This window comes from Bombus affinis, chromosome 7, assembly GCF_024516045.1.
Source record: "Bombus affinis isolate iyBomAffi1 chromosome 7, iyBomAffi1.2, whole genome shotgun sequence".
Lineage (NCBI taxonomy): Eukaryota > Metazoa > Arthropoda > Insecta > Hymenoptera > Apidae > Bombus > Bombus affinis.
This window is the reverse complement of record NC_066350.1, coordinates 7,763,444-7,786,176: the sequence shown is the minus strand read 5'-3', so window position 1 is coordinate 7,786,176 and position 22,733 is coordinate 7,763,444. Positions and strand designations below refer to the sequence as shown.

Genomic DNA, 22,733 nt, shown 5'->3' with positions numbered 1-22,733 from the left:
TCTATATGTACGTATAAATCATCTACAATTTGATTTACATCGTAATCTATACTAGTAGTAATGGTATGTTCAACATAACCTATAAAACTCTATTAAATTATATTTGAAAAAAAGTAACGTTAAAATTATATATTTTTTAATTTTTTAATTTACTTTAACTTAAAATTTAATAATTCATAATGAAAACACAAAATTGGAAAGAATTAGAATTGCCTTTAAGTGATTCTGTATTAAAAACCATTGAAGAGTTGAACTTTCCTTATATGACACCCGTGCAGGTAAATTATAGCAATGAAAATTATGAAGTTATGAAAAATTTTAGATTTGAATCCTTTGATAAAATAATGTTAATAGTTTAAAATAGTTACAAATTTTGTAAATTTAAAATTTTTTTACATTATACACAGGCAGCTTCCATACCATTACTACTAAAAGGAAAAGATGTTGCTGCAGAAGCAGTAACAGGGAGTGGAAAAACAATTGCGTTTTTAGTTCCACTCTTAGAGATATTGCAGGTATCATATGAAATCTACAACCTGTGATTATTTTTGTTTAATACATATTTATATATTTTGGATAAAAAGATAATCATTATTTACTTAAATTTAAAACAGAAAAGAAATGAAAAATGGAAACCTATAGAAATTGGAGCAATAATAATCAGTCCTACAAGAGAATTGGCTATCCAAATAAATGAAGTTTTGCAAAAGTTTCTGGACAATATACCAGATTTAAAACAAGCATTACTTGTTGGTGGTACAACAATTGCAGAAGATGCAGATAAACTTAAGGCTGGAGCAAATATTATTGTAGCCACACCTGGTCGATTAGAAGATATGTTGTCTAATTGCAAAAGTATAAACTTGACAGCATATGTAAAATCTTTGGTAACTAACATTTAAATATAATATATGTTTTTATAGTAATATTTTGTTTAAATTAATTATTAGCAATGTTACTTATAGGAAGTACTGATCTTAGATGAAGCTGACAGACTATTAGATCTAGGTTTTTCTGCAACGTTAGATACAATATTATCTTATTTACCACGTCTCAGAAGAACAGGTTTATTTTCTGCAACTCAAACAAAGGAATTGCAACAGTTAATAAGAGCTGGACTTAGAAACCCAGCTCTGATAACTGTTAAAGAAAAACCAAATATTTCTACACCTTCGAATTTAATAAATAATTATGTCATTGTAAATGCTGAATATAAATTATCTATAATGATAGATTTTATTCAGCATAAAGGGACTGATTTAAAATATATGATTTTTTTATCCACTTGTGCTTGTGTTGATTATTTTAGTCATGTTACACAAACGTAAGTTATATTATAAACCATTTAGGTACATTTCTGTCAAGATACATCTTATAACGTGTTTTGGTTTTAGAATGTTGCCAACTATTCAAGTATTTGCAATTCATGGCAAAATGAAAAACAAGCGGTACAAAGTATTCAACGATTTTCGATCTATTGAAAGTGGAATTTTAATTTGTACAGATGTAATGGCTCGTGGTATTGACATTTCAGAAGTTGATTGGGTATTACAATATGATCCTCCATGTTCAGCAAGTAGTTTTGTTCATAGGTAAGAGTAGATCTAACTTTAAAATTTTTTATTATTTATAATTTTGTTGTAACTTGCTAATCATTTGCTCTAGATGTGGTAGAACAGCTAGAATAGGTAACGAAGGAAATGCATTGTTATTTCTCTTAAAAACAGAAGATGCATACGTAGAATTTATTAAAAGAAATCAAAAAGTAGATCTACAGCAAATAGTTTTGGAGCCATCCATTATTTCATACAAAAAGTGTTTAATGTGTATGAGAAATTTACAAAAACAAGATCGCTCTTTTTTTGACAAGGCCAACAGAGCATTTGTATCGTATATCCAGGCATACAATAAGCATGAATGTAATTTAATATTAAGATTGAAAGATATTGATCTAGGAAAGCTTGCAATGGGTTTTGGGTTATTACGAATGCCTCGTATGCCGGAACTTAAAGGAAAAGATATGTCAAATTTTCAAGAAGAAGATACTGATATCAATTCAATTACATATTCAGATAAACAAAAAGAAAAAAGTCGTTTAGAAAAATTAAAGATTTTTCGAGACACTGGAATATGGCCTAAGGCACAGAAACGTAAATGTAAACAAACTGAACCATGGTCTGAAAATAAAAAAAAGAAAATGGAAAAGCAAGAAAATCGTAAAAAAAGGAAAGAGAAAAAAATGAAGCAGAAGATGTCAGAAAACTCAACAAAAAAGCGAAAAAGAAAGATGAATGAACAAGATATCAAAGATTTAGCAAAAGACATAGCATTAATTAAAAAGTTAAAAAAGAAAAAGGTACGTTTAATATAATTTTTGAAATGAAAATTTCCCTAAAAAATAAATGCTCATATATATATTTTTAAAGAAGAGTAATTATTTCAGATTTCACAAGAAGAATTTGATACCGCTTTTGGAACTGATTGAAAAATTTAATAGATATAGCAGAAGGTAAACAATACATGCTGAAGTTATATTCAAATGAGCCTTTTTTGTATATATTCAGTATACAGATAAAGAAGCATGTATATATTATAGAATTCTTCAAACATTTGTATTATTTTCATGTATAGTTTATTTATTGATAGTACTACTCAAATTATAACAAATCTTCTCTGTTAAAATAAGTATATCTTAATTTTTTTTACAATAAAAATTTTTTATAAAAATGAAGAAAATAATTTATACCAAATATTACACATGTTAGATAAATAAAAAATATTAATATATATCTTTTCCTACATAATAAGATAACACTGAACTCTGAATTGAATATGTGAAGTATTCTGAGTATTGTGAAAATGTACGATATATAGTGTATGTATATATGAAATCTTTTTGAAGGAAGATTTCATTATGTGAGTGGGCCCCACTTATCGAGTATAGTAGAAGGGGGGACATAAGCACTGCTTTAATGTGGCATAGTGATGAGTCACACGTTTGTGCAAGTGTCAACTGGGTGTAACAAATATAATTTCAATTTTTATAATAAAAGATAAGAAATTAATTAGAAATGAATAATACAGATGTAAATGATCGTCCGAAATGGTTGCTAGAATTGGAAAATCGGAAAAGAAAAGTGAGAATTTAAAGAAGCGATTTTAGAGTATACTTAGAGATATATTTTTTCGTTTTCCTTTGTAATATAATATCTGTTTACATTTATTATTCATTTTATTATTATTTATATATAATTCAAAATAATTTAATCATTAAGTATATTTAGTAAACTAAAAGTAATATACAACCGTAGAAAATTTTATTTGAATTTATCAGTTATAAATACCTACAATTTTTAATCCTCTAGAGGTTATTGATAAGATTAATTGCTTTTGAAATTTCTAAATTATTACAATCATTTTATTTAGCCTCGATTGGCACATGAGGCTGGGGCAGGAGCACCTTGCGTTCTTTGTAAAGCTGCATGTCCAGGTTTGGATTTACATTTTTGGAGAAAAATTTGTAAAAATTGTAAATGCAGTAAAGATGATCATGATGTTGATGATGATGATTTTCCACAATTTGATTTGTTGTTTGGGACCTCAAGAAAATATAAGAAAAAATCAATATGTAAATACCACTAAATTAAGATAATATACACAATATATATACAATATAATACCTTTTTATTAAATTTTTTAGTATTACATATAAACAGTGGAAAAGAACATGCGGAAGAAGCATTTGAATGGGTGCCACCAGATACAACAAAAGAACTTGCTGTAGACTATATGAAAGCTTTACCTATGGAAAAATTGCCCATTAAGGGTTCACCTGGTGCAGCTTTGAGGAGACAATTATTACAAAAACAGTTACCTCTTCATGACATAGATTATAAAACTTGTGATAAGTTAAGTGATCAAGAGAAAAAACAATTTGAGAGGTATTTAGAAAACATAAAAAAATATGTGGGACAAGGAACAGTGACAAAGGTAAGATATTATTATACATTAAAAATTTAATCACCAATTAAATTTGATTATATATAAATTAAATCTAGTAATATATATATTTATTTATTAATATATTATATATATATTATTTACTATAGATATTAAGTGCTCGTCCATTTGATGGATCATTAATAACACCTGTAAATGCAACAGATCTGCAACATCATAGTCCACAAAATAAACTTAATGTGCCACCAAACTTTGTTCAATTACGTACACCAAGCAGTTTCGCTCCAAAAAGTTCACCTAAGAAGAATTTATATGAAAATTTAAGTGTACATAACTTTTCTACTCCTTTAGATACAAGTAACAGTAGTAATATTGAGAATATTCCAATTTTTGAAAAATATAATATAATCAATAAAGGTGATGAAATTAATAAAAGTAATTATCAGGATATTGCAAAAGATGTGCCAACAACTGAAAACTTGAAGTATTTAAATGATGCAGCAATCACAAATGTTAATTCTGAAGTGACATCACTTTGTACTCCATCAAGATATCACAAAGAATTATACAAAGATGTAGTAAAAAGTCCATCCACCTCTCTGATACATTCAAAACCAATAAATGATAATGTTGATATTGTAGAAGCTCTATTAGCAGATGCTTTGCTACCACCTAGTACAGTACATGCAAATGATATAGTTAGAAGTACACTAGACGAAAAGGGTCTAATGTATATACGCGAAAAGCTCACAAATAAGTATAGTAATCAAGAAAATCAAGGACAGGTATCCAATATTCCCAATTTCGCAAGAAGTTCAGATTCAAACAACTCATTATGTAGAAACATTGCTTTTGGATTACAAAATGAAAATATTCCCACAAACACAAGTAAAGGAGCTGATAAAACAGTTACTATTAGTAGTGTAAAATATCCTGGAATGTTAATTCCATCAAAGGATAAACTTCAAAAAGTAAAAAAGGATATTCATAATTCTGGACCAATAAAAACAGAAATGGAAATAATGAAAACTAATTCAAACTTAGTTAAATCTGATCCTTTGTATTCTACAAGTTTCAATACAGAAAATCTAACAGAAAGTAAATCACAAACTCCTTCAAAAGTAGTGGAAAATTCATTTCCTTTACCAGCGTCATCATCACAAATATATCCACAGAACTTCGATATTAATAATTATCAAGCAACAGTAAATAGTTTTACAACACCATCCACTACCCTTCATTCCCAGAAATTGGAAAACCAGATTTTTCCTTATGAAACTAATTCTACAGCAAAACAATTGGAACACCATGTTCCGAATATAACACATCTTAAAAGTGCCATGGAGGAATTAACAATAGATTCTAAATCACAAAAGTGCCATAAATGCGATGAAGGGTTCCATGTTGGTGATGTTGCGGTAATTACGGATAAAGCTAAAAATGCAGTATGGCATCCAGGGTGTTTTATGTGTAGTATGTGTAATGAATTATTAGTAGATTTGGTATACTTTTATTATAAAAACAAATTATACTGTGGTAGAGATTTAGCAACACTTTTAGGAATTCCTAGATGTTTTGCTTGTGATGAGGTATGTACAACATACTTAAAAAGGTTTCCAAAAAATTTCATCTCTACTTCATAATAATAAATTTTATATTATCTTATATTTTTCAGCTTATTTTTGTGCGAGAGTATACTGTCGCAGAAGGACATAATTATCACGTAAAACATTTTTGCTGTTGGGATTGTGATGTTCCATTGGCTGGGAAACAGTACATCACAGAAAATGATCGTCCATTATGTCTCTTGTGTTATCAAAAAACATATGCAAAGACGTGTAATATGTGTGAGAAAGTAATTGCAGCAGATCAACAAGGTGTTGCTGTTAAAGATTTAAATTTTCATGCAACAGAAGCATGTTTCCGTTGTTATATTTGTAATAAAAATTTGTTAAATGGGAGATTCGCAGTTAAAGAGAAAAAGATATTTTGTAGTAAGGAATGTATTTCAAATTTTTTACATCCACAAATTAAATAACTAATCAGGAAATATTATTTTATATTACACTATTTTTAATAATCTAGCATCTTTTTTTAATATTATGTGTTATTTGTTATAAAATACAGTGCATTATGCAGCTTTAATTTGTTGTACATATTTGTCAGTATGAAATGTACATCATATTAAAAAACAAACATTGTACACAATCATGTGTATAAAAATATATATTTTTACTAAGTATCTAAATCATTTTTTCAACAAATATTCGTTATATACGTACATTTATATTACATTTTAAGTCATTATACAATTTATTATAAAAGATAATATATAAAACAATTTGACCTTTATCTTATTTTAGTCATTACTTTTATGTTAGAATATTTTATTACTGAAGCTCTATAATAACTTTTGCGAATGAATTAATAAAATGAGTATAATTTTAATTGTTTTCAGAAGAAAGATATGTGCATTCAGAAATATCTTATAGTATTCTATCAAATTATGACTTACTAATCTTCAAGAGAATTTTAAGCAAATATAAATTATATATAAAATTACGCATATTGTATTATATTTTATATAAAGTTTAATCCAGAAATATTAATTAATTTCTATATATAACTAGAGCTCTACAAGCAATATATTTATTAAAAGCTCTAAATGTTTTTATAAACTCTAAAATAACAAGGAATGCTATTCTATTATTTTGATTTCTTATTCTGTACAATTTCATGAAAAAATTAATTTTAATTCGTCAAAAATTAATTAAACATATCCAAAAGACATAAATCAATTTGAGATATACAAATCTTTTACATTCTAAGTTTAAAGGCAGATCTGTTATAAAATCTTTTACATCATAATAAATAATTCTTATAATGATTTTTATGTAAATATTTTTTTACTGCAATATCTCAATCTCGTAATCTCAATATATCTTTTGATATCAAATTCATCGATTACCAGCTTTTTCTGAATATGTAATATGTTGTGTGTGCACAATTTTTTTTTTTTTTTTTTTTAATAAATATGACATATATACTTACCACAGAAGGTAAGTAAACAAATAATATTGATGTTTTACAAATTTTTTTAACCCTTTGCCCTACAATTTAAGTTCCAACAACGTGTGCCGTAACCACCGGCAGAGTCGGTCAGACGTCGAGCCCTTTCACGATCTGTGCGAGCGTTTGAAATTTATATTACAAGATATTTGATAAATAATTACTACCAATTGATCATTGAACAAGATTTTTAAGGATTTTTCAAGAAAATATACCTGCACGTCCGAATGCGGCCAAGAAAAAGAAATGTTTGTCGCATGTAGCACGAAGGACGTACCACGAATAACTCGACGTCGTAGGTTAAAGGGTTAAAAGTTCATAACACTTCATTCTGAATCACTGTCAACAACAGTTAAAACTCTTTTAAATGTACTGCGTGCTTCACGATGTTTTGTAGGCGTTTCTGGTGTTTTTGTTGATTCCTTATTTCTCTGAGCACGTGTAACACGTCCTGAAATTTTTTATTATTAAGATTTTTATTATTAAGATATTTATTTCTTATAGGTTTCATAATGTAACAAACCTTCTGAAATAATATTGCTAGTATTTAACTCAGCAACATCCTTAAGGCTTTCATTTTTTTCTTTGGCTTTTTTACATTTTTCTACGGTTGGTCTGCCATTAATTCCATTTTTTGCTAATAACTCTCTAAGACACTTTACTTTAGCAGCATTTGATTTACAACTAGCCCAAAGATCATTATAAGATTTTACATGTATTCCAGCAAGTCTAATATATTTTTTTAACAATTGTATTTTTCTGTTATCATCAGGTTTCTAGAAGAACATAAAAACATAATTTTGAAAACATAAAATATGATGCAGAAATATTATTAAACTTACTTTGGTTTTACTTTTTTCATTTTGAGAATCATCTTCACTGTCACTTTCATTTTCACTTTTGCTTTTCACAGATTTTCTATCAGATGTATTCTCTTCTGACTTTAGATCCTCTGTTATATTAGAATTTTCATCTTCACCATCCACATTTTCAACGGGTTTCTTAACTTTCTTTCTTGCTCTACCTCCCCCCTTTTTCGATTCTGTGGCTGATTTTGTAAATTTTTTATTTACTCCTGCTTTCTTGAGTTTCTTCTTAGTTTTTGGACTATAATCTTCATCGGAAATATCATCATTATTTTCTTCAGAGTCAGTATTTTTTGTTTTGCTGAAAGAAGTCCTACCTCTTTTTTTCTCTTTCTTTCCAGTTTGTTTAGGTTTAATTTCAAGTGTCTCTTGTGAATCTGATTTATCTGCTTCAGAAGAACTAATATCAAGTTCTGAATCATTGGGTTTTGCTTTTACAATTATGGTTTTTGGCTTAAGTTGTTTATCTTTTCCACTTTCACTTTCAGAAGAACTTGAAGATTCTTTATCACTAGCACACTCTACAGAAAGTTCCAAACCTTCCACTACTTCAGCATCTTCAATTTGGAATTTTTTATTTTTCTTTTTTGATTTAACATTATCTTCTTCTTCCACTTCTGTCTTTTCTTCTATTGCCGCACTATTTGTATTAAAATTTGATACAGTTTCTAAGTGTATGTTTCCCTATCCCAAAAAAATAAATGCAAACTATTAAAAAATGTAATATTTTGAATATTAATATGTATATCGTTCAGCATTGCTTGTAGACTAAAATTTAAATACATAATTTATACATTACCTGTTGCTTTACATCTGTTAAAATATTAGACTCATTTTCTTTTTTATTTGCAATATCATTAGTAATTGATATTTCATTATTTTTAATATCAGATACTCCAACATGTGATTCTTTTGCAGATTCATTTTTATTTTCCTCCGAAACTAAGTTAATTTTGTCCTTCTTATCATCAATATCTATATTCTTTGAATTTTCTTTTACTTCTTCAGCAGTATCATTTGCTTCTGAAATATTTTCAGATATTTTTTCATCAATAGATGTACATAGTTTCTTAGAAGGTAAATCTAATTTTTCATCCTCTGAGGTTTCTTCGCGTAACCTTTTCTGCCTAAGTTCAGTTGTATCTACAGGATTATCAGAAATTTTTGAAGGTGGTATTTCATTCTGTGTTTCTTTGTCACTTTGGTCAGATTCAATCATTATGTATAAATTTATCTAAAATGAAGATTTTGTATATACATATAAATTGAATCAGTAGAAAATATAAAAATAATAGAAATTAGAGAACACTATTTCTTTATAACAAATAAATTTAAAATTTACTTTATTTGATAACAAGGTTTGGTGGCAGCTGATTTAATTACATGAAAGTTTGTTTAAATAATTGTTTTCGTTTAAAACCTCCTTACTTATAATTTGTTTTGTTTCGATATTATCAAACATTTAACGACATTATTAAGTATATGTAGACGATAAAACATTAATAACTTTAAATAATTGTTAATAGATTAGTATCAAAAAATCATAAAGTATTAACAACTTTTTCTATAGAACCTTTTAACATAAAATATTTTACGTTCTAACACATCAATGTCAAAACAGGAAGAATAACTGAACTAGCAATAAATAGTACTTAACTTACAATGTCAAAATAACCAATATATTCAATTAATTGTTTTTAAGCGACAACCGTAACGTTTGCGCGGCAAAATCTACGCGGTAACTACGTAGTCGCTATTGATTGGTTAAATTATGTACAATATAGTACTGTAATGCTTTCGCATGAACTTGGCTTTATGCTTAACAATATCGATGTGTAAATTAGGAGCGAAATTTGAAATCGCCCAATCACGAAATAAAAACGACATCAATATTTTGTGCAGCGTATGGATATCGTAAGTTCGTGATCCAATGAGTCGAGCCTGGAAAGATAAATAGAACTACGTGATTAAATTCTTAGTTGATTCACAACTTTCCTTTTTTCCCTATTTTTTTTTCGTACATTAACCTCTTAAGCGAAAAGATCAGATTTATCGTGCAAATTTATATCCAAAACGTTCGTAAAAATCATAATTCATTAACGACTATCAACCAATAGCTAAAACTGCTGTGTACTATGTGATTAGTTTTGTTTACTTCTACCAGAGAGGAAACTTACTGCCTTTAGCTTTTACTCAACTTAACAATACGATATACGGTATACATAGAGTCAATTGTGCCTTATGGCATGCTGATCTGTAAACTATCAATTCTGCACAACAAATATTAAGGTTAGTTGTGATGACACACGCTTGACATAAACGTTTTTGAAACTTTAACATGTTGAGTTCGTCACATACTCATGTCGGCCGTCGTGCAAGACAAATTTCTAATAGTGATGGAAATAATACAGAATCTGGAGAAACTAAACCTCTGACAGAAGCAGAAATGAATAAGCTAGGGGCAAAAATTGTTAAAGCTGAAATAATGGGCAATACTGTATGTATACTTATTAACATTTTACGCTACATACACGAAATGTGCCAAGAAATTGTAAAAATTCATGATATTTTTTTTTTAGAAACTTGCTGATGAATTAAAAATTCAGTTAGAAAATGCTAGAGATATCGCAAAAAATGTTCAAATATGCAGTACAGAAGAAGTCCAAAATGTAATTCTTACACAAACTGATTCAAAAGGTATGTATTATGTGTATAAAATTGTACATTTGAAATAAATAACGAATAACATATAATAGGTATTACAAGACCATTGGAATCCAGAGTTCAAACTATAAAATCTTCACAAAATAGTAAACGGAAAAATATAGAAACACATGTTTGTGGCAAGAAAGTGAGACATTACTTTGATGATGATAAATATTCATTGGAAAATTTGGTATGTTTACTAAAATATAACTTTTATAGTCAATAATACTAAATCTCAATAACATCATCAATGTGTTTAAGTTCCATAAAGAAAAAGGAAGATCTACAAATGAAGATGATGCAGCATTTCTTAAAATTGCGTCTAAGGTATGTCATACAAAATCTATTTTAAAAGATATTATGGAATACATGATGTGCAAAATAACTTATAGAATGGAGATATGGATGAGATGTTTGAGGAACACATTACGCATATTAAATCAGATGCTGAACAAAATAAGAAAGATCGTTCATGTGCAATTAAGGAACATAAACGTTTATCGAAAAGTTTGGATAATTGTTATTGGTGTATTGATTCAAAATACATGTTAAAACACATGATCATTACAATGGATTCTGATATTTGTTTAAGTCTACCTCATTATACCTCTTTGACTTCCGGGCATTGTATAATAACACCCGTACACCATATTGCTTGCCAATTACAATTGGATGAAAATATTTGGGAAAAGCTGAAGGTAAAACATATTTTCTGGATATTATTGTTTAATAATATGCCTTTTTTCCTTACAAGTATTTTATTTTCAGATGTTTAAAGAAGCTTTATATAAAATGTTCATGGATCAAAATTTGTATCCAGTGTTCTATGAAATTTACAAGAGTCGTCACAAATTTTCACATATGCAATTGGAATGTGTTCCACTGAAGAAAAGAATCGGTGAATTAGCACCAATATACTTTAAGGTAAATATGTACATAGACTTAATACATTTGAATAATATCAAGCTTTATATTTGATGTTTTTGGCAGAAAGCCTTATTAGAATGTGAAACTGAATGGTCAATGAACAAAAAAGTAATCAATCTTGAAAATAAAGATGTGCGTAAAGCTATTCCAAATGGTCTATCATATTTTATGGTAGAATTTGAAAGAAATAAAGGATATGCTCATGTTATTGAGGACGAGCATATGTTTCCGACAAATTTTGCACAGGTAATTTTCTTTTAAGAAAAGTATGAATGAATGGTTATTCCACAAAAATATTAATTTCAAATGTTAATTTACTGCAGGAAATTATAGGTGGGATGTTGGATCTAAATCGGGACATATGGAGAAAACCAAAAAAAGAACATTTTGATCAACAACGTGAGAAAGTATTAAAATTTTCAGAGATATGGAAAAAATATGAACCTGAAATTAAAAAATCATAATTAGGTATGATTCCTTATTTATAAATGTAATTTTTGCAAATAATTGCCAACAAATTATCGCAATACATAATTTTTTTTACAAAAATTTTAATATGGATGAATAAAGTTTTATCTACATTATTCATTTATTTAGCCTTAAATGTATAAATACATGCAAGAAGTTTCTATATATTATAAAAATGTTCGATATATATAACATATTTATTGTAATCTTCATGTTTAATAAAAACCTGTTACTGGTACTTTTTCGAAATATTCTTTTAAAACAGAGGGAAATAGTGATAAAACTTTAAAACGTGTTCCCATTTTATCTTCATCCATTATCATATGATATCCTGTTTGTAACGATTTCTTTCTTTCTTCTGAAGTATTTTGTAAGAGCATTTGCAATCTTAAATCAATTCCAAGGTTTCGTAGAAAGCTTGATTGAGTTACTGGTCCAAAAGTTATTAACCTATCATCTTTCTCTGCAATTTTTTTAATAGCTGCAAAATCAACATCTGCTGTTAAATCTGCAGTTCCTGGGTGTAATAGTGGGTCGTGTATTTTATGTTGAGAAAATCCACGAAAAGTATCAGTTTTATCACCATTATGGCCATAATCACAAATTAGAGCAAATCCACCACATTCCCATAAAAAGTTTGCTATATAATCCACTATTACTAAACTTTCTGGGCTAATTTCAACATGCTCTCTCTTTTCATCATTCTGAAAGATATTCACAAAATGTATTTAATCTGTAATTTTGTATTTTATTTTATTTTAGAATAAAATACAAGTAGTATTACTGATATATAAAAGGTAGCAGGTGTTGGAGCATTTGATAACACATAACAAAATTTCTCTTCATTACTTCCTTGAATTATGTCTACTAAAACTTCACACCAGCCTCTATCAGTTTTCTAAATGTAAAATTATTATATGTATATAAAGTATTATATATAAATTGTATATATTAGGTATAGTTAATATACCTGAAATTTATGAATTGGTAATGCATCAAAAAATTCATGTGCTAAAAATATACTAAAATTTTTAGGCACATCCTTAATAGAATTGTACCAATATATTTTTATCTCATCTTCTGTAATACCTTCTCTATAGTAATTGATAGGGTTACTTTTAGATTCATTAATTTTTGTATCATATTCTGTAATTGTTTTACATAAATTCTTTGCCTGAATCAAGGACAAAGTAGGACTAATTTCAACTAAATGTACTGATATATTATTTAGAGATTTAAATTGTTTATACACCTGTACAGTAGAGATATATTTATAAAATAATTATATAATTTTATACTTTGAATATTAAAAACATACCCTTAATATATCTTTAATTAAAGTTCCTCTGCCTGGACCTAATTCAATTATTTGAAAAGGACCCTTAGAAATCTTTTGCGATTCATATTTCATCCATATGGCTATCATCTAAAAAATAAATGATTAAAACATAAATAAATATATATTATATATGCTACATATTATAGTAATTTAATCCAAACAAAAATTTTTCGGGAAGATGACTTACATACTTCTCCAAATAATTGTGTAATTTCTGGTGATGTTGTAAAATCGCCCTGTTTTCCAAAAACGTCTTTATTCATATAGTATCCTACAGTTGGATGAGTTAAAATTTCTTTCATGTAATCATGAATTGTAATAGGTCCACAGGCTAAAATTTTCGAGTATAAATAGTGATAAAGACTTTGTGACTTTTTGTCACTCACGGTTGAAAAATTATACGACGAATAAAACAAAAAACGGTTTCGATAATTTAGTAACATTTTTGTACTAAATGGTTTGTAATACTTTACATATTTTCCAAATGTCCGAAAAATAGCCATGTTATCGACCCTTTAATCGATGAATTTAAAGCATATATAACAAATTTAAAGGTTATGTTTACGTATCATCATTGATTAGAAAGAAATTATTTATTTATTTTTTTCACTTTAAATTATCAATTTTTTGTACAATTGATTATTTAAACTCAAATACTTATTTATGTATTTTATCTAAATGTTAAATATATAAGTGAAATTATTCATAGTAGCAAGTTATGTATTCTTTGAATAGATGGCAGCAAATATTCTGCTTTTGTTTTTATATATCACTTAAAAAGTGAACAGAACAAATTATTTTGTATATTAATTTTGCACTCGGTAATTAAAGACATAAAATAAAAGTGTCAGTGTTAATATTTAATTTTTTAATATATAAAATATCTATAACAAAAAAGTACAAAAATACAAAATATATCTAGAGCGATACTTTTACATGTTTTACTATTAATAACCTAGACTAATGATAAATGTAAATGAATGTACAAAATCAACAATGTATTATATTACGGAAAATAAATGGATACGAAGATGAAATTTAAAAAATCTTTGCCTCCGTTAGTTGAAGGCAAAATTCATGGTTATTTAAAATTTGTCATTGATGAAGTCATTTGGTCAAAGAAAAATTTTGGTGATATTAGAATATTTTTATCTTGGTGGGGAGAAACTGATAGAACTGAATTTAGGTAAACTGTATTCATAAAATAATCTTTATTCTATTCTCTAAAGTTTTAATATCAATAATAAAGAATAGAAAGTGATTTTTAATGATGTTTAATCTAAATTAATGTACCTGTCATTTTTTATTTTATATGAATTATCTGCTCCTTTTCTTATATTGTTGATTAAACAATTTATTTCTCTTTAGTTTTATATCTTATTGCATATATTTTAAAATATACGTTTTTTTCCAGACCAGCAGATATTACAAAAGATATTATAAGATCAGAGGAAGAAATAACTGAGGTTTATGCTATTCGTACAAATATAAATCTCTTTGAAGAATACATTAAGAATTGTGAATCTGTAGAATTACTGGTTGTTAGTAAAGAAACTAATATAATTATTGGAACATCACAAATCACAGATTTATTAGAGATTCTTAATTGTAAACCATATTTTAGATATGTACCTATTGTAAGTAATCATGAAAATAAAATAGGAGAAATTCATGTTTCTATGAAGTTAGAATATATGACAAAAGCTTTTAGTATGCAATTAAAAACACATAAATGTGGAAAAGAGCAAGGTACTGATAATACCTTAGTTTCAACTAGTAATAATTTTAAGAATCAGGATTATTTGATATCTGATAGGTGTACAGTTAACAAAAAAATAAAACCCGAAGAAAGTGATACTTATAAATCTATTTTAAAATTGAAAAGGACGGAATTTCAAGAATCTGTAAATAAACTTAGTAATGAAGTAGCTGATAGACTTGTTGCTCAGATTGTTACAAGAGCTCAAAGGCTCAGAGGAGATTTATTTAAAGAAACATATGATGAAGATGAATTTAGTTCTAGTGATAATTCCATAAATAATGGATTTCAAACTCATGTTTCTGCTAAAAATAAAGAAAAATTATATGAATGTGTTTTATGCAAAGATATGATGTCATCTATTGAATGTAAAACATGTACATTGAAATCAACAACTTTGCATCCAAGTTTGACAGATCTTGCATCTAGTAGTTTAAAAACATTTAGATATGATAATAAGAGTACGACAAATAATACATCTTCTTCAAAAATGAAGTCCTTAATAGAAGATGCACTTTCAGAAAAAAAATTGTGTATTGATTCAAAAGGTTTATTAAACTTTTAACAATAATATTAGTCCTTTAAATTTTACTGTACTAATGAAAATTATGTTCTATTCTAGATGCTGAACTATTTGATTTTGCTACTTATATCCAAATTAATGTAGACTCATTTACTTTAAGTCCTGCTGGTTATAGACGTGTAAAATCATCTTCATTATCACGTATGTAAATTTATAGAATTCATAAATATCTAATATCTTTTTATGAATTAAATACACATCTTTTTACAGATAACGATAACATTTTTTCATCTGCAACATATTTTGTTCAATATGACATGATATTCGATCATATGAAAGAAAATGACAAAAAGGAAAGTAAACCTGTAAGAATATGTTCTAAAAAACAAACAAATCACGGTACATTGATAGTATTAACATATAGAATATTTGTAATATATTTTATTATATATGTATGTTTAAAATTAATTAATATATTTTTACAGTGGTTTATTTTAATCACAACAATGTATATAGAATATCAAAACTAAAATACTATACAGCATTGCAAATAAAATTTAAAATATTTGTTCGTCATGTCAATAAAAGATCATTAATTGAATTAGGCAATGCTACTATTAATCTTAATGAAATTATAAAAAATAAAAGTTGGAAATTCGCACAACATCTAATTATACTTAATAAAGAAATAAAAACAGGAGAATTAAATGTAATTATAGAATTAGGTCCAGATTCTAATCATTATGAAAAACAGTACATTAGTAAGTATATATAAAGTAGAAAACGAATGTTTATATCGAAGATTTAAATATACTATATTTTTTAGGTAGTATGTCTGTTAAAGAAAACATTCCTATTTTGGATACATCAGAATCACTTAGTGAAGCTAAAAATAAAGGGAGCAAGAATATTAAAAAAAATCAGTCTACAACAGATAATGAAGTAACAACAATTTCAGATGGAGTAGTAAATTTTCCAATTACTGATAGTAATTCAGTTATTACAAAGTGTGTATCACAATCTACAACAGAAAGCATAGATGATAAAAAAACGGATATAAAACATGACAAAAATAGAATACAAGATAAGGTACAAAAATATGAATTATACTAAAAATGTGTATCAAATAATTATTTTTAGTGATGAAATGATTACTGTGTAGGTTTTACTTCATGGTTTAATATATGTAGTGGAAGGGAAAGAACTATCAGAATTAAATACTTATTTAATATGCAGAGCATTTTGGAGAGAGGATAAGACTAAAAGTCAAGTCTGTAACAATACAAAAAATCCATTTTATCAATTTTGTCAAGTAAATATTTCTGTGTATTCAGTATTTATATCTGTCATGTATATGTGTATGTGTGTGTGTGTGTATATATATAAATTTTACATTTTAGTTAGTACCCCTTATTTATGACAGTGATTTATTAAAACGTATTAAAGACAATTACATAATCATTGAAGTTTATTCAAGAAATAATAATATAGATAATCTATTAGGATTAACAAAATTATCTGTACATCAGTTATATGTTGCATACAGAGATCCACGAGTATTACCATATTTATTATTATCTAAGGTATGCCATTTTAGATTAGTATAACTTAATTATTTCATTCTTTACATAAATTATCATTTTAGTATCCTGTGGTAAGTGTGGATGGCTGGGTACCAATTATAGATCCTGTAACTGGTCAATCTTCTGGTCAGTTGTTTGCACTAGTAGCTCTTGGAACTGCTGAACAAATTACGTTATTAAAGACGACAAGAAATTTGCAAACTATGAATGCTACGTCACAAATATTGCATTTAGACAAATTTTCTGATTTTACAAATTATTTACAAAATACTCCTCGCATACATGCTTTCATTAAAGATGAAAGAGAGTCAAATTTTTCAAATTCGAAAACTCAAGAATGTCAAACTGATATCTCAACTGTTAAAGAGTTTAAATTTAATGAAAAATCACAAGAAAAAACTTCAAATTTAAGACATTCTATTCTACAAAATACAGTTGATCATTTAACGCAAGTTTTAAATGTTAATAAGATTAAAATAGATCAAGCAATACAGACTGAGATAAATTTTGAAGAAAAACAACAATCGAATACAGGGCAGATATGTTCAAACGAATTGAACTTTAATAACAGTTCTGATGATAGTGATAATAATAGCGTTAAACATAATCTTTATTTACCAACAGAAACATATAGAAGTGTTGGAGTTGGTGCTGAGTACAATGAAGAAACTGATCAACATCCAAAAAGTAATCACAGTAATACAACATTTGAATCATCAACTATAAATCATGTAGAGAATGAATCAACGAATTCTACGTATAATCAAACAATGTTTAGAGCTATTGTGGAGATTGAATGTGCATTACATTTGCCAAAAGTAGAAAAAATTAATGAAACTGTTGAACCAAGTACATATGTATCATTTCAGGCCATTAAATCTGATCATACAAAAGCTTCAAACTCGTACATGATTACTAATACGTTTCCACATAGTTGCAATCCTAAATGGAATTGGAAATGTGATACAGCATTACCGACAGAACTGCTTTTACATGTATGTAATTTTCTTAATTTATTTATAAAAATCTTTTCCCCTTTAAATAATTTTAAACATTCCTTTTTTTTAGGATAAAAAGAGATTGATTCTAAAAATTTGGCGAATATTAGATACAGATAATAGTATGGAAATAAACTTAGAGAAAGATATTGTTATTGGATTCTCTGCTATCGATCTCTCAGTTTTGATTAATGGCTTTCCGACAGTATCTGGTTGGTTTCATATAATGGACTTTACTGGAAAATGCAATGGACAAATTAAAGTATTATTTATTATTATATATATATGTATATGTATATGTTATTATATTTGTTTTTACTTATTGTTTATTTTATTCTTTACTATACTATTTATATTTTAGATATGTATAACACCATTAGCTAATTTATCATTATTTGGAAAACCTATGACATCGTTAAGTGCAACCCGACTACCAATATGTTCTATGTCACAATTAAATTGGGTTCCATTAAATATGTATGAAACACATTCTCATGATATAGAACAAACTAAAACTAGTAATAACTCATCAACAGTTACACGGGAAGAAGAAAAATCAGAACATAGTGAAAATCAATTAAATGATCCTATTACTCACATTGATTTTGAAGATGTATCTATGTCATTTTTATCCTTATCCTTAAAGTAAGTAAATTTTATTGCATTTCAATAATTTACAATGAAATTATCACACAGTTATAAACGTGGTGTTCATATTTTTTATAGACAAAAATTAACAGAATTAGATGAAATAACAAAACGCCTAGAATCACGATTACGTGATGTCACAAATACGGCTTTTGAAGATGATTTAGAAAATGAATTTGAATTAAATGAACAAAATAGCGATAATGAAAATAACGATTGTAAAATTATCACTCCAATACTATCTATTGCTACAAGAGATTACAATAGCAGAATATGCCACAATACAAGTACTACAGAAAATGAGAACCAAAATACATCAAATGAAACGAGTATTCAAAATTTTTTGTCTCAAACTTATATTAGTTACAACAATGCAGTTAGTTGTGAAATAATGAAATCTGATTCTTCTAAAATATTGAATTCTTATAGTAAACGAAATTTATCAAATGACAATTCTGAAATACAACAAAGTGAACATTTAGTGCAAAATAGTAGACCACTGGACAATACTTTCACTGATTACCCAGAACGAGGAGCAAAAGCACATATAAATTATTTACTTGATAAACTATCTCTGCAGTTTCCTACACAAACCTGTTTGACTAAGACTATACCAATGGAAAAAAATATTACTAATGTATTAACACATTTACCAAGTAGTAATAATTTACAAGACAGTAATAAACATAACCAAGAACACAAAACATCTATATTATGTAATCAAATGGATGACATACATGAGTTAACTATCCAAAACTCAGAAAATCCTATAAATAATTGTACAACTAAGTCAGAGGTTGATACATATGATAAAAATTCATCTGAGACATCTATGCACTCACAAACTGCTAATAAAGTATCGAAAGTAATTCGTGAAGAATTAATTGCTGAAGAAAATAGCAATACATCTAAATGTGATGAATTAACAACATATCTTGTAACTTCAAATATTCGTCATATGGATTTAAATAACATTTGTAATCCTCTTTTATATCAGCATTTAGTACCTGATTTACATTACTCACATACACCATTAGAAGAAGAAACTATCAAACAATTAGATAATCGATATAGTAAAGTGTTTAATAAATCAATAAGTAATAAATTAAATAGAATACATAGTTCGGTGGAAACTAATTTATCTCTAGCAAATGCTGAACGTTTTAAAACAATACCATCTGGAGTATCAGAAAATATTGATAATAGTATTGATTTAACTGTTCTCCATAATACTAATTACAATGACTTATTGGCTAGTAATAGTACAGAATCGACTACAACTATATCAATTAACAATTCAATAATAAAATCAATTGATTCAGAAGTAGTTGAAAATGGCGATTCTGTATCTTCTGAAACATCTCTTCTTGTGCTTTCAAGGCAAGCACCTGATGGTGGTAATCCTATAGAAGATAATAAAAAGCCATTAATTACACAACAAGAAGATGAAATTCTCCACTCATAATCAAGTATACTTATAACTAATATGTAATAAATTTATTACACACACATCTATAATCATAATCATAATTTACACTTATAAATATATACCTTGACTACGTTACACATATTTTTCTTATCGCATACAGTAAATATTGGGTCGACAACTAAGTGATCACGGATTTTGCTATTACCACCTAATGACAAAATCCATAATCACTTAATTGCCAACCCAATAGATATAAAAATAGAATCCTATCTCTTTACAGTATGTATGTAATTTTAAATTAATAATTAATGATTTCTATAATTAGTTTATAATATTTGACGTTTAAAATATCTTGTTCAGATACATTGATATAAAGATAATACAGAACACTAACCTTTTTATTAAAAAAAGTGATATTTATATAAAATTATTATCACACATACATAATAATAACATCACTATGGAAATACATTATAAAGAATCCATTATTAATTAAATCAATAATATTATTCAGAATATGTTTTTAATGTGTTTTTATATAAATACATAATTTAACTATTTTTCATATACTTTTTTTGTGTACACAAATAAAAATTTTTTAAATAAATTATTAATTAAATCCATGGCATGTCAAATAAATATAAAATTCTTTAATAAATAATTATTTGTTCACAGAACATAACAGAAGTAGATATTAAAATTACACCTCACTTGTTTTGTTAAATTTTTAAAATAGAAAATTTTATATTAATACAAACTACATAGAGTATAAATCAAATTATTCATTGAAGTAACTAGAAAGATAAGCTTCTTTGTGTATCCATTGTACAGCTCTTCTAGGATGCATCAACCATATTTTTGCAGTTGTAGTTTCATGTTGATGCATAATTGAACAATCTCGTATTTTCTAAAATAAATAGAGAAATGAATAAATAATTAAATGTGTATACACTCTCACATGTACATAATTAAAATAAAATCTTACATGAAATTGTTCTAATTCTCTTTGTTTAAACTTTGTTTCCTTCTCATATTCTTTAATCATACATGGCCTGCATAAAAATATTTCATTTTTGAAATGCCAATAATCACCAAGTGGTTTTGTCCCACATATCTTGCAAATATCTGTGTTTCGATTACAACATTTAAGATTCACTCCAAGATTCATTTTTACACTACCACCAAAACTGTGTTTTAATGTAGGACCTTTTCTTTTAATACTAACATACATTCCTGGGCTATATACATATTGTACATTAAATGTTAATTTATACACAATAAGTGATTATAACAACTGTTCTACTTATATTACTATTATACCCTGGAGTTGTATTGTCAACAAAAGTCTGTCTTTTGCTGCTAGAATCAAATGGATACTTTGATTTATGTATTAGTTTAGGAAATGTAGAAGTATTGTAATCTAATGGCGATGGATAAATATCTTTCACTTCAACTTTTTTACCAAATCTAGCAATGCCACTGTAACCTTTCTTACTAATACTATGAGAACAAGGCTGAAACAAAATATGTAATATAAAATTATATTATACTTATTTCAAATATTTCAAATCTGTAATTAATTAATATTGTATATTCTAAACGACTGATTATACCTTAGTTATAATTGTTTTAAATGATTTTAAAACATCATATGAATTAGGTGTTACACTTGGATGATCTTCTAATGTATAGTATCTCATAAATGGAGTCATATTTTTTTTTGAAGTATCGCGGGGACGTCCAGATCCAAAACATATCTTTTGCCGCTCTTGTTTTTGTATGACGTATTTAAATCCTATTTATAAATAGCACTTTTTTAGCATAAAGTATTTTAAACTAAATTTATTAGCAGCTACGTTATGTTAGAGAGAGAGAGAGAGAGAGAGAGAGAGAGAGAGAGAGAGAGAGAGAGGATATGCTTTTAATTATAAGGAAAATATAATACTAATAAAATACATTTATACCTTCCTGACAAGCTGTCATTATCATGAAAATATAGAATGTATTTAGTACGAATATTATAAATTTCAAATTTATATTAGGAAAATCAATGATTACAGCAGTAACATATATGACATACTTATTGGCAAAAAAATTCCATGTCAAATATCCCTAACATTGTGATATTATTTTTTATTGTTTTTAACTTAAATTTGTCTAGTATTTTATATAAAACTTTGTGTTTTTATTAGTATATTATTTTTCAATTGCAATGAAATTGGTTTCAAAATAAATGCATAAAATTATACGTTATCAATAAACTATATTTACATAGCACATTAATTCAGATTGCGCGTATATAAATATATTATAGATGCAAATGACTTTATATTTACAAATCACGCGAATAAGAAGCAGCCAATCAGTGCACTGTAATTTATATTCTGCTCAATTCTATGAAATTAAAATAGAGGGCATCTTTTTTGCGTATATTTTTATTACGAGGCATAAAAAGTTA

General features: G+C 26.8%; 6 protein-coding genes across 16 annotated transcripts; 3 read left to right on the top strand and 3 right to left on the bottom strand.

The window, feature by feature from the left end:
* Nucleotides 1-40: 40 nt before the first annotated feature.
* LOC126918463 (ATP-dependent RNA helicase DDX55) lies at nucleotides 41-6,208 on the top strand. Of its 4 annotated transcripts, none has more exons than XM_050726379.1 (8): nucleotides 41-278; nucleotides 408-515; nucleotides 615-887; nucleotides 966-1,324; nucleotides 1,395-1,592; nucleotides 1,666-2,356; nucleotides 2,444-2,509; nucleotides 3,701-3,824. In XM_050726379.1, exons 1-7 carry the CDS (start codon nucleotides 180-182, stop codon nucleotides 2,483-2,485), a joined length of 1,770 nt encoding a protein of 589 aa, XP_050582336.1. In that variant the 5' UTR covers nucleotides 41-179; the 3' UTR covers nucleotides 2,486-2,509; nucleotides 3,701-3,824. The 4 variants fall into 4 exon arrangements, with proteins under 4 accessions (XP_050582336.1, XP_050582335.1, XP_050582334.1 ...); XM_050726378.1 differs by lacking the exon at nucleotides 3,701-3,824 and adding an exon at nucleotides 3,427-3,594; XM_050726376.1 differs by lacking the exons at nucleotides 41-278; nucleotides 408-515; nucleotides 615-887; ... (1 more) ...; nucleotides 1,395-1,592; nucleotides 1,666-2,356 and adding exons at nucleotides 3,427-3,628; nucleotides 4,110-5,549; nucleotides 5,636-6,208 and having other exon boundaries at nucleotides 2,495-3,137; nucleotides 3,701-3,990.
* On the bottom strand, nucleotides 5,948-9,772 carry LOC126918467 (pre-mRNA-splicing factor CWC22 homolog). 5 transcript variants are annotated; one of them, XR_007711342.1, is made up of 6 exons: nucleotides 9,557-9,772; nucleotides 8,695-9,129; nucleotides 7,872-8,579; nucleotides 7,553-7,805; nucleotides 7,245-7,480; nucleotides 5,948-7,143 (listed from the first exon to the last, which is right to left on the bottom strand). XR_007711342.1 is itself a non-coding variant. In XM_050726387.1 (6 exons), exons 2-6 carry the CDS (start codon nucleotides 9,112-9,114, stop codon nucleotides 7,356-7,358), a joined length of 1,437 nt encoding a protein of 478 aa, XP_050582344.1. In that variant the 5' UTR covers nucleotides 9,115-9,129; nucleotides 9,557-9,772; the 3' UTR covers nucleotides 5,948-7,355. The 5 variants fall into 5 exon arrangements, 4 of the variants coding, with proteins under 4 accessions (XP_050582344.1, XP_050582340.1, XP_050582342.1 ...); XM_050726387.1 differs by having other exon boundaries at nucleotides 5,948-7,480; nucleotides 7,872-8,143; nucleotides 8,213-8,579; XM_050726383.1 differs by having other exon boundaries at nucleotides 5,948-7,480.
* A 50-nt stretch (nucleotides 9,773-9,822) lies between these two features.
* LOC126918473 (CWF19-like protein 2) lies at nucleotides 9,823-12,234 on the top strand. Of its 2 annotated transcripts, XM_050726395.1 has the most exons (9): nucleotides 9,823-9,970; nucleotides 10,060-10,392; nucleotides 10,475-10,592; nucleotides 10,652-10,791; nucleotides 10,863-10,928; nucleotides 10,994-11,299; nucleotides 11,370-11,525; nucleotides 11,592-11,774; nucleotides 11,852-12,234. In XM_050726395.1, the coding sequence occupies exons 2-9, from the start codon at nucleotides 10,234-10,236 to the stop codon at nucleotides 11,990-11,992; spliced, it is 1,269 nt and encodes a 422-aa protein (XP_050582352.1). In that variant the 5' UTR covers nucleotides 9,823-9,970; nucleotides 10,060-10,233; the 3' UTR covers nucleotides 11,993-12,234. The 2 variants fall into 2 exon arrangements, with proteins under 2 accessions (XP_050582352.1, XP_050582351.1); XM_050726394.1 differs by having other exon boundaries at nucleotides 9,853-10,392.
* On the bottom strand, nucleotides 12,094-14,033 carry LOC126918472 (protein arginine methyltransferase NDUFAF7, mitochondrial). The gene is made up of 5 exons (XM_050726393.1): nucleotides 13,527-14,033; nucleotides 13,315-13,422; nucleotides 12,967-13,248; nucleotides 12,781-12,894; nucleotides 12,094-12,700 (listed from the first exon to the last, which is right to left on the bottom strand). The coding sequence occupies exons 1-5, from the start codon at nucleotides 13,836-13,838 to the stop codon at nucleotides 12,212-12,214; spliced, it is 1,305 nt and encodes a 434-aa protein (XP_050582350.1). The 5' UTR covers nucleotides 13,839-14,033; the 3' UTR covers nucleotides 12,094-12,211.
* Nucleotides 13,657-20,364, top strand: LOC126918460 (C2 domain-containing protein 3). 2 transcript variants are annotated; one of them, XM_050726368.1, is made up of 13 exons: nucleotides 13,657-13,792; nucleotides 14,750-14,876; nucleotides 14,960-15,642; nucleotides 15,717-15,818; nucleotides 15,888-16,016; nucleotides 16,103-16,378; nucleotides 16,444-16,706; nucleotides 16,780-16,929; nucleotides 17,018-17,200; nucleotides 17,263-18,195; nucleotides 18,269-18,460; nucleotides 18,560-18,843; nucleotides 18,925-20,364. In XM_050726368.1, exons 3-13 carry the CDS (start codon nucleotides 15,015-15,017, stop codon nucleotides 20,309-20,311), a joined length of 4,527 nt encoding a protein of 1,508 aa, XP_050582325.1. In that variant the 5' UTR covers nucleotides 13,657-13,792; nucleotides 14,750-14,876; nucleotides 14,960-15,014; the 3' UTR covers nucleotides 20,312-20,364. The 2 variants fall into 2 exon arrangements, with proteins under 2 accessions (XP_050582325.1, XP_050582324.1); XM_050726367.1 differs by lacking the exon at nucleotides 13,657-13,792 and adding an exon at nucleotides 14,184-14,521 and having other exon boundaries at nucleotides 14,750-15,642.
* LOC126918476 (uncharacterized) lies at nucleotides 19,909-22,376 on the bottom strand. Of its 2 annotated transcripts, XR_007711343.1 has the most exons (6): nucleotides 22,240-22,376; nucleotides 21,889-22,070; nucleotides 21,596-21,789; nucleotides 21,261-21,513; nucleotides 20,987-21,182; nucleotides 19,909-20,249 (listed from the first exon to the last, which is right to left on the bottom strand). XR_007711343.1 is itself a non-coding variant. In XM_050726397.1 (5 exons), the coding sequence occupies exons 1-5, from the start codon at nucleotides 22,262-22,264 to the stop codon at nucleotides 21,054-21,056; spliced, it is 783 nt and encodes a 260-aa protein (XP_050582354.1). In that variant the 5' UTR covers nucleotides 22,265-22,376; the 3' UTR covers nucleotides 19,909-21,053. The 2 variants fall into 2 exon arrangements, 1 of the variants encoding a protein (XP_050582354.1); XM_050726397.1 differs by having other exon boundaries at nucleotides 19,909-21,182.
* Between the last annotated feature and the right edge of the window lie 357 nt (nucleotides 22,377-22,733).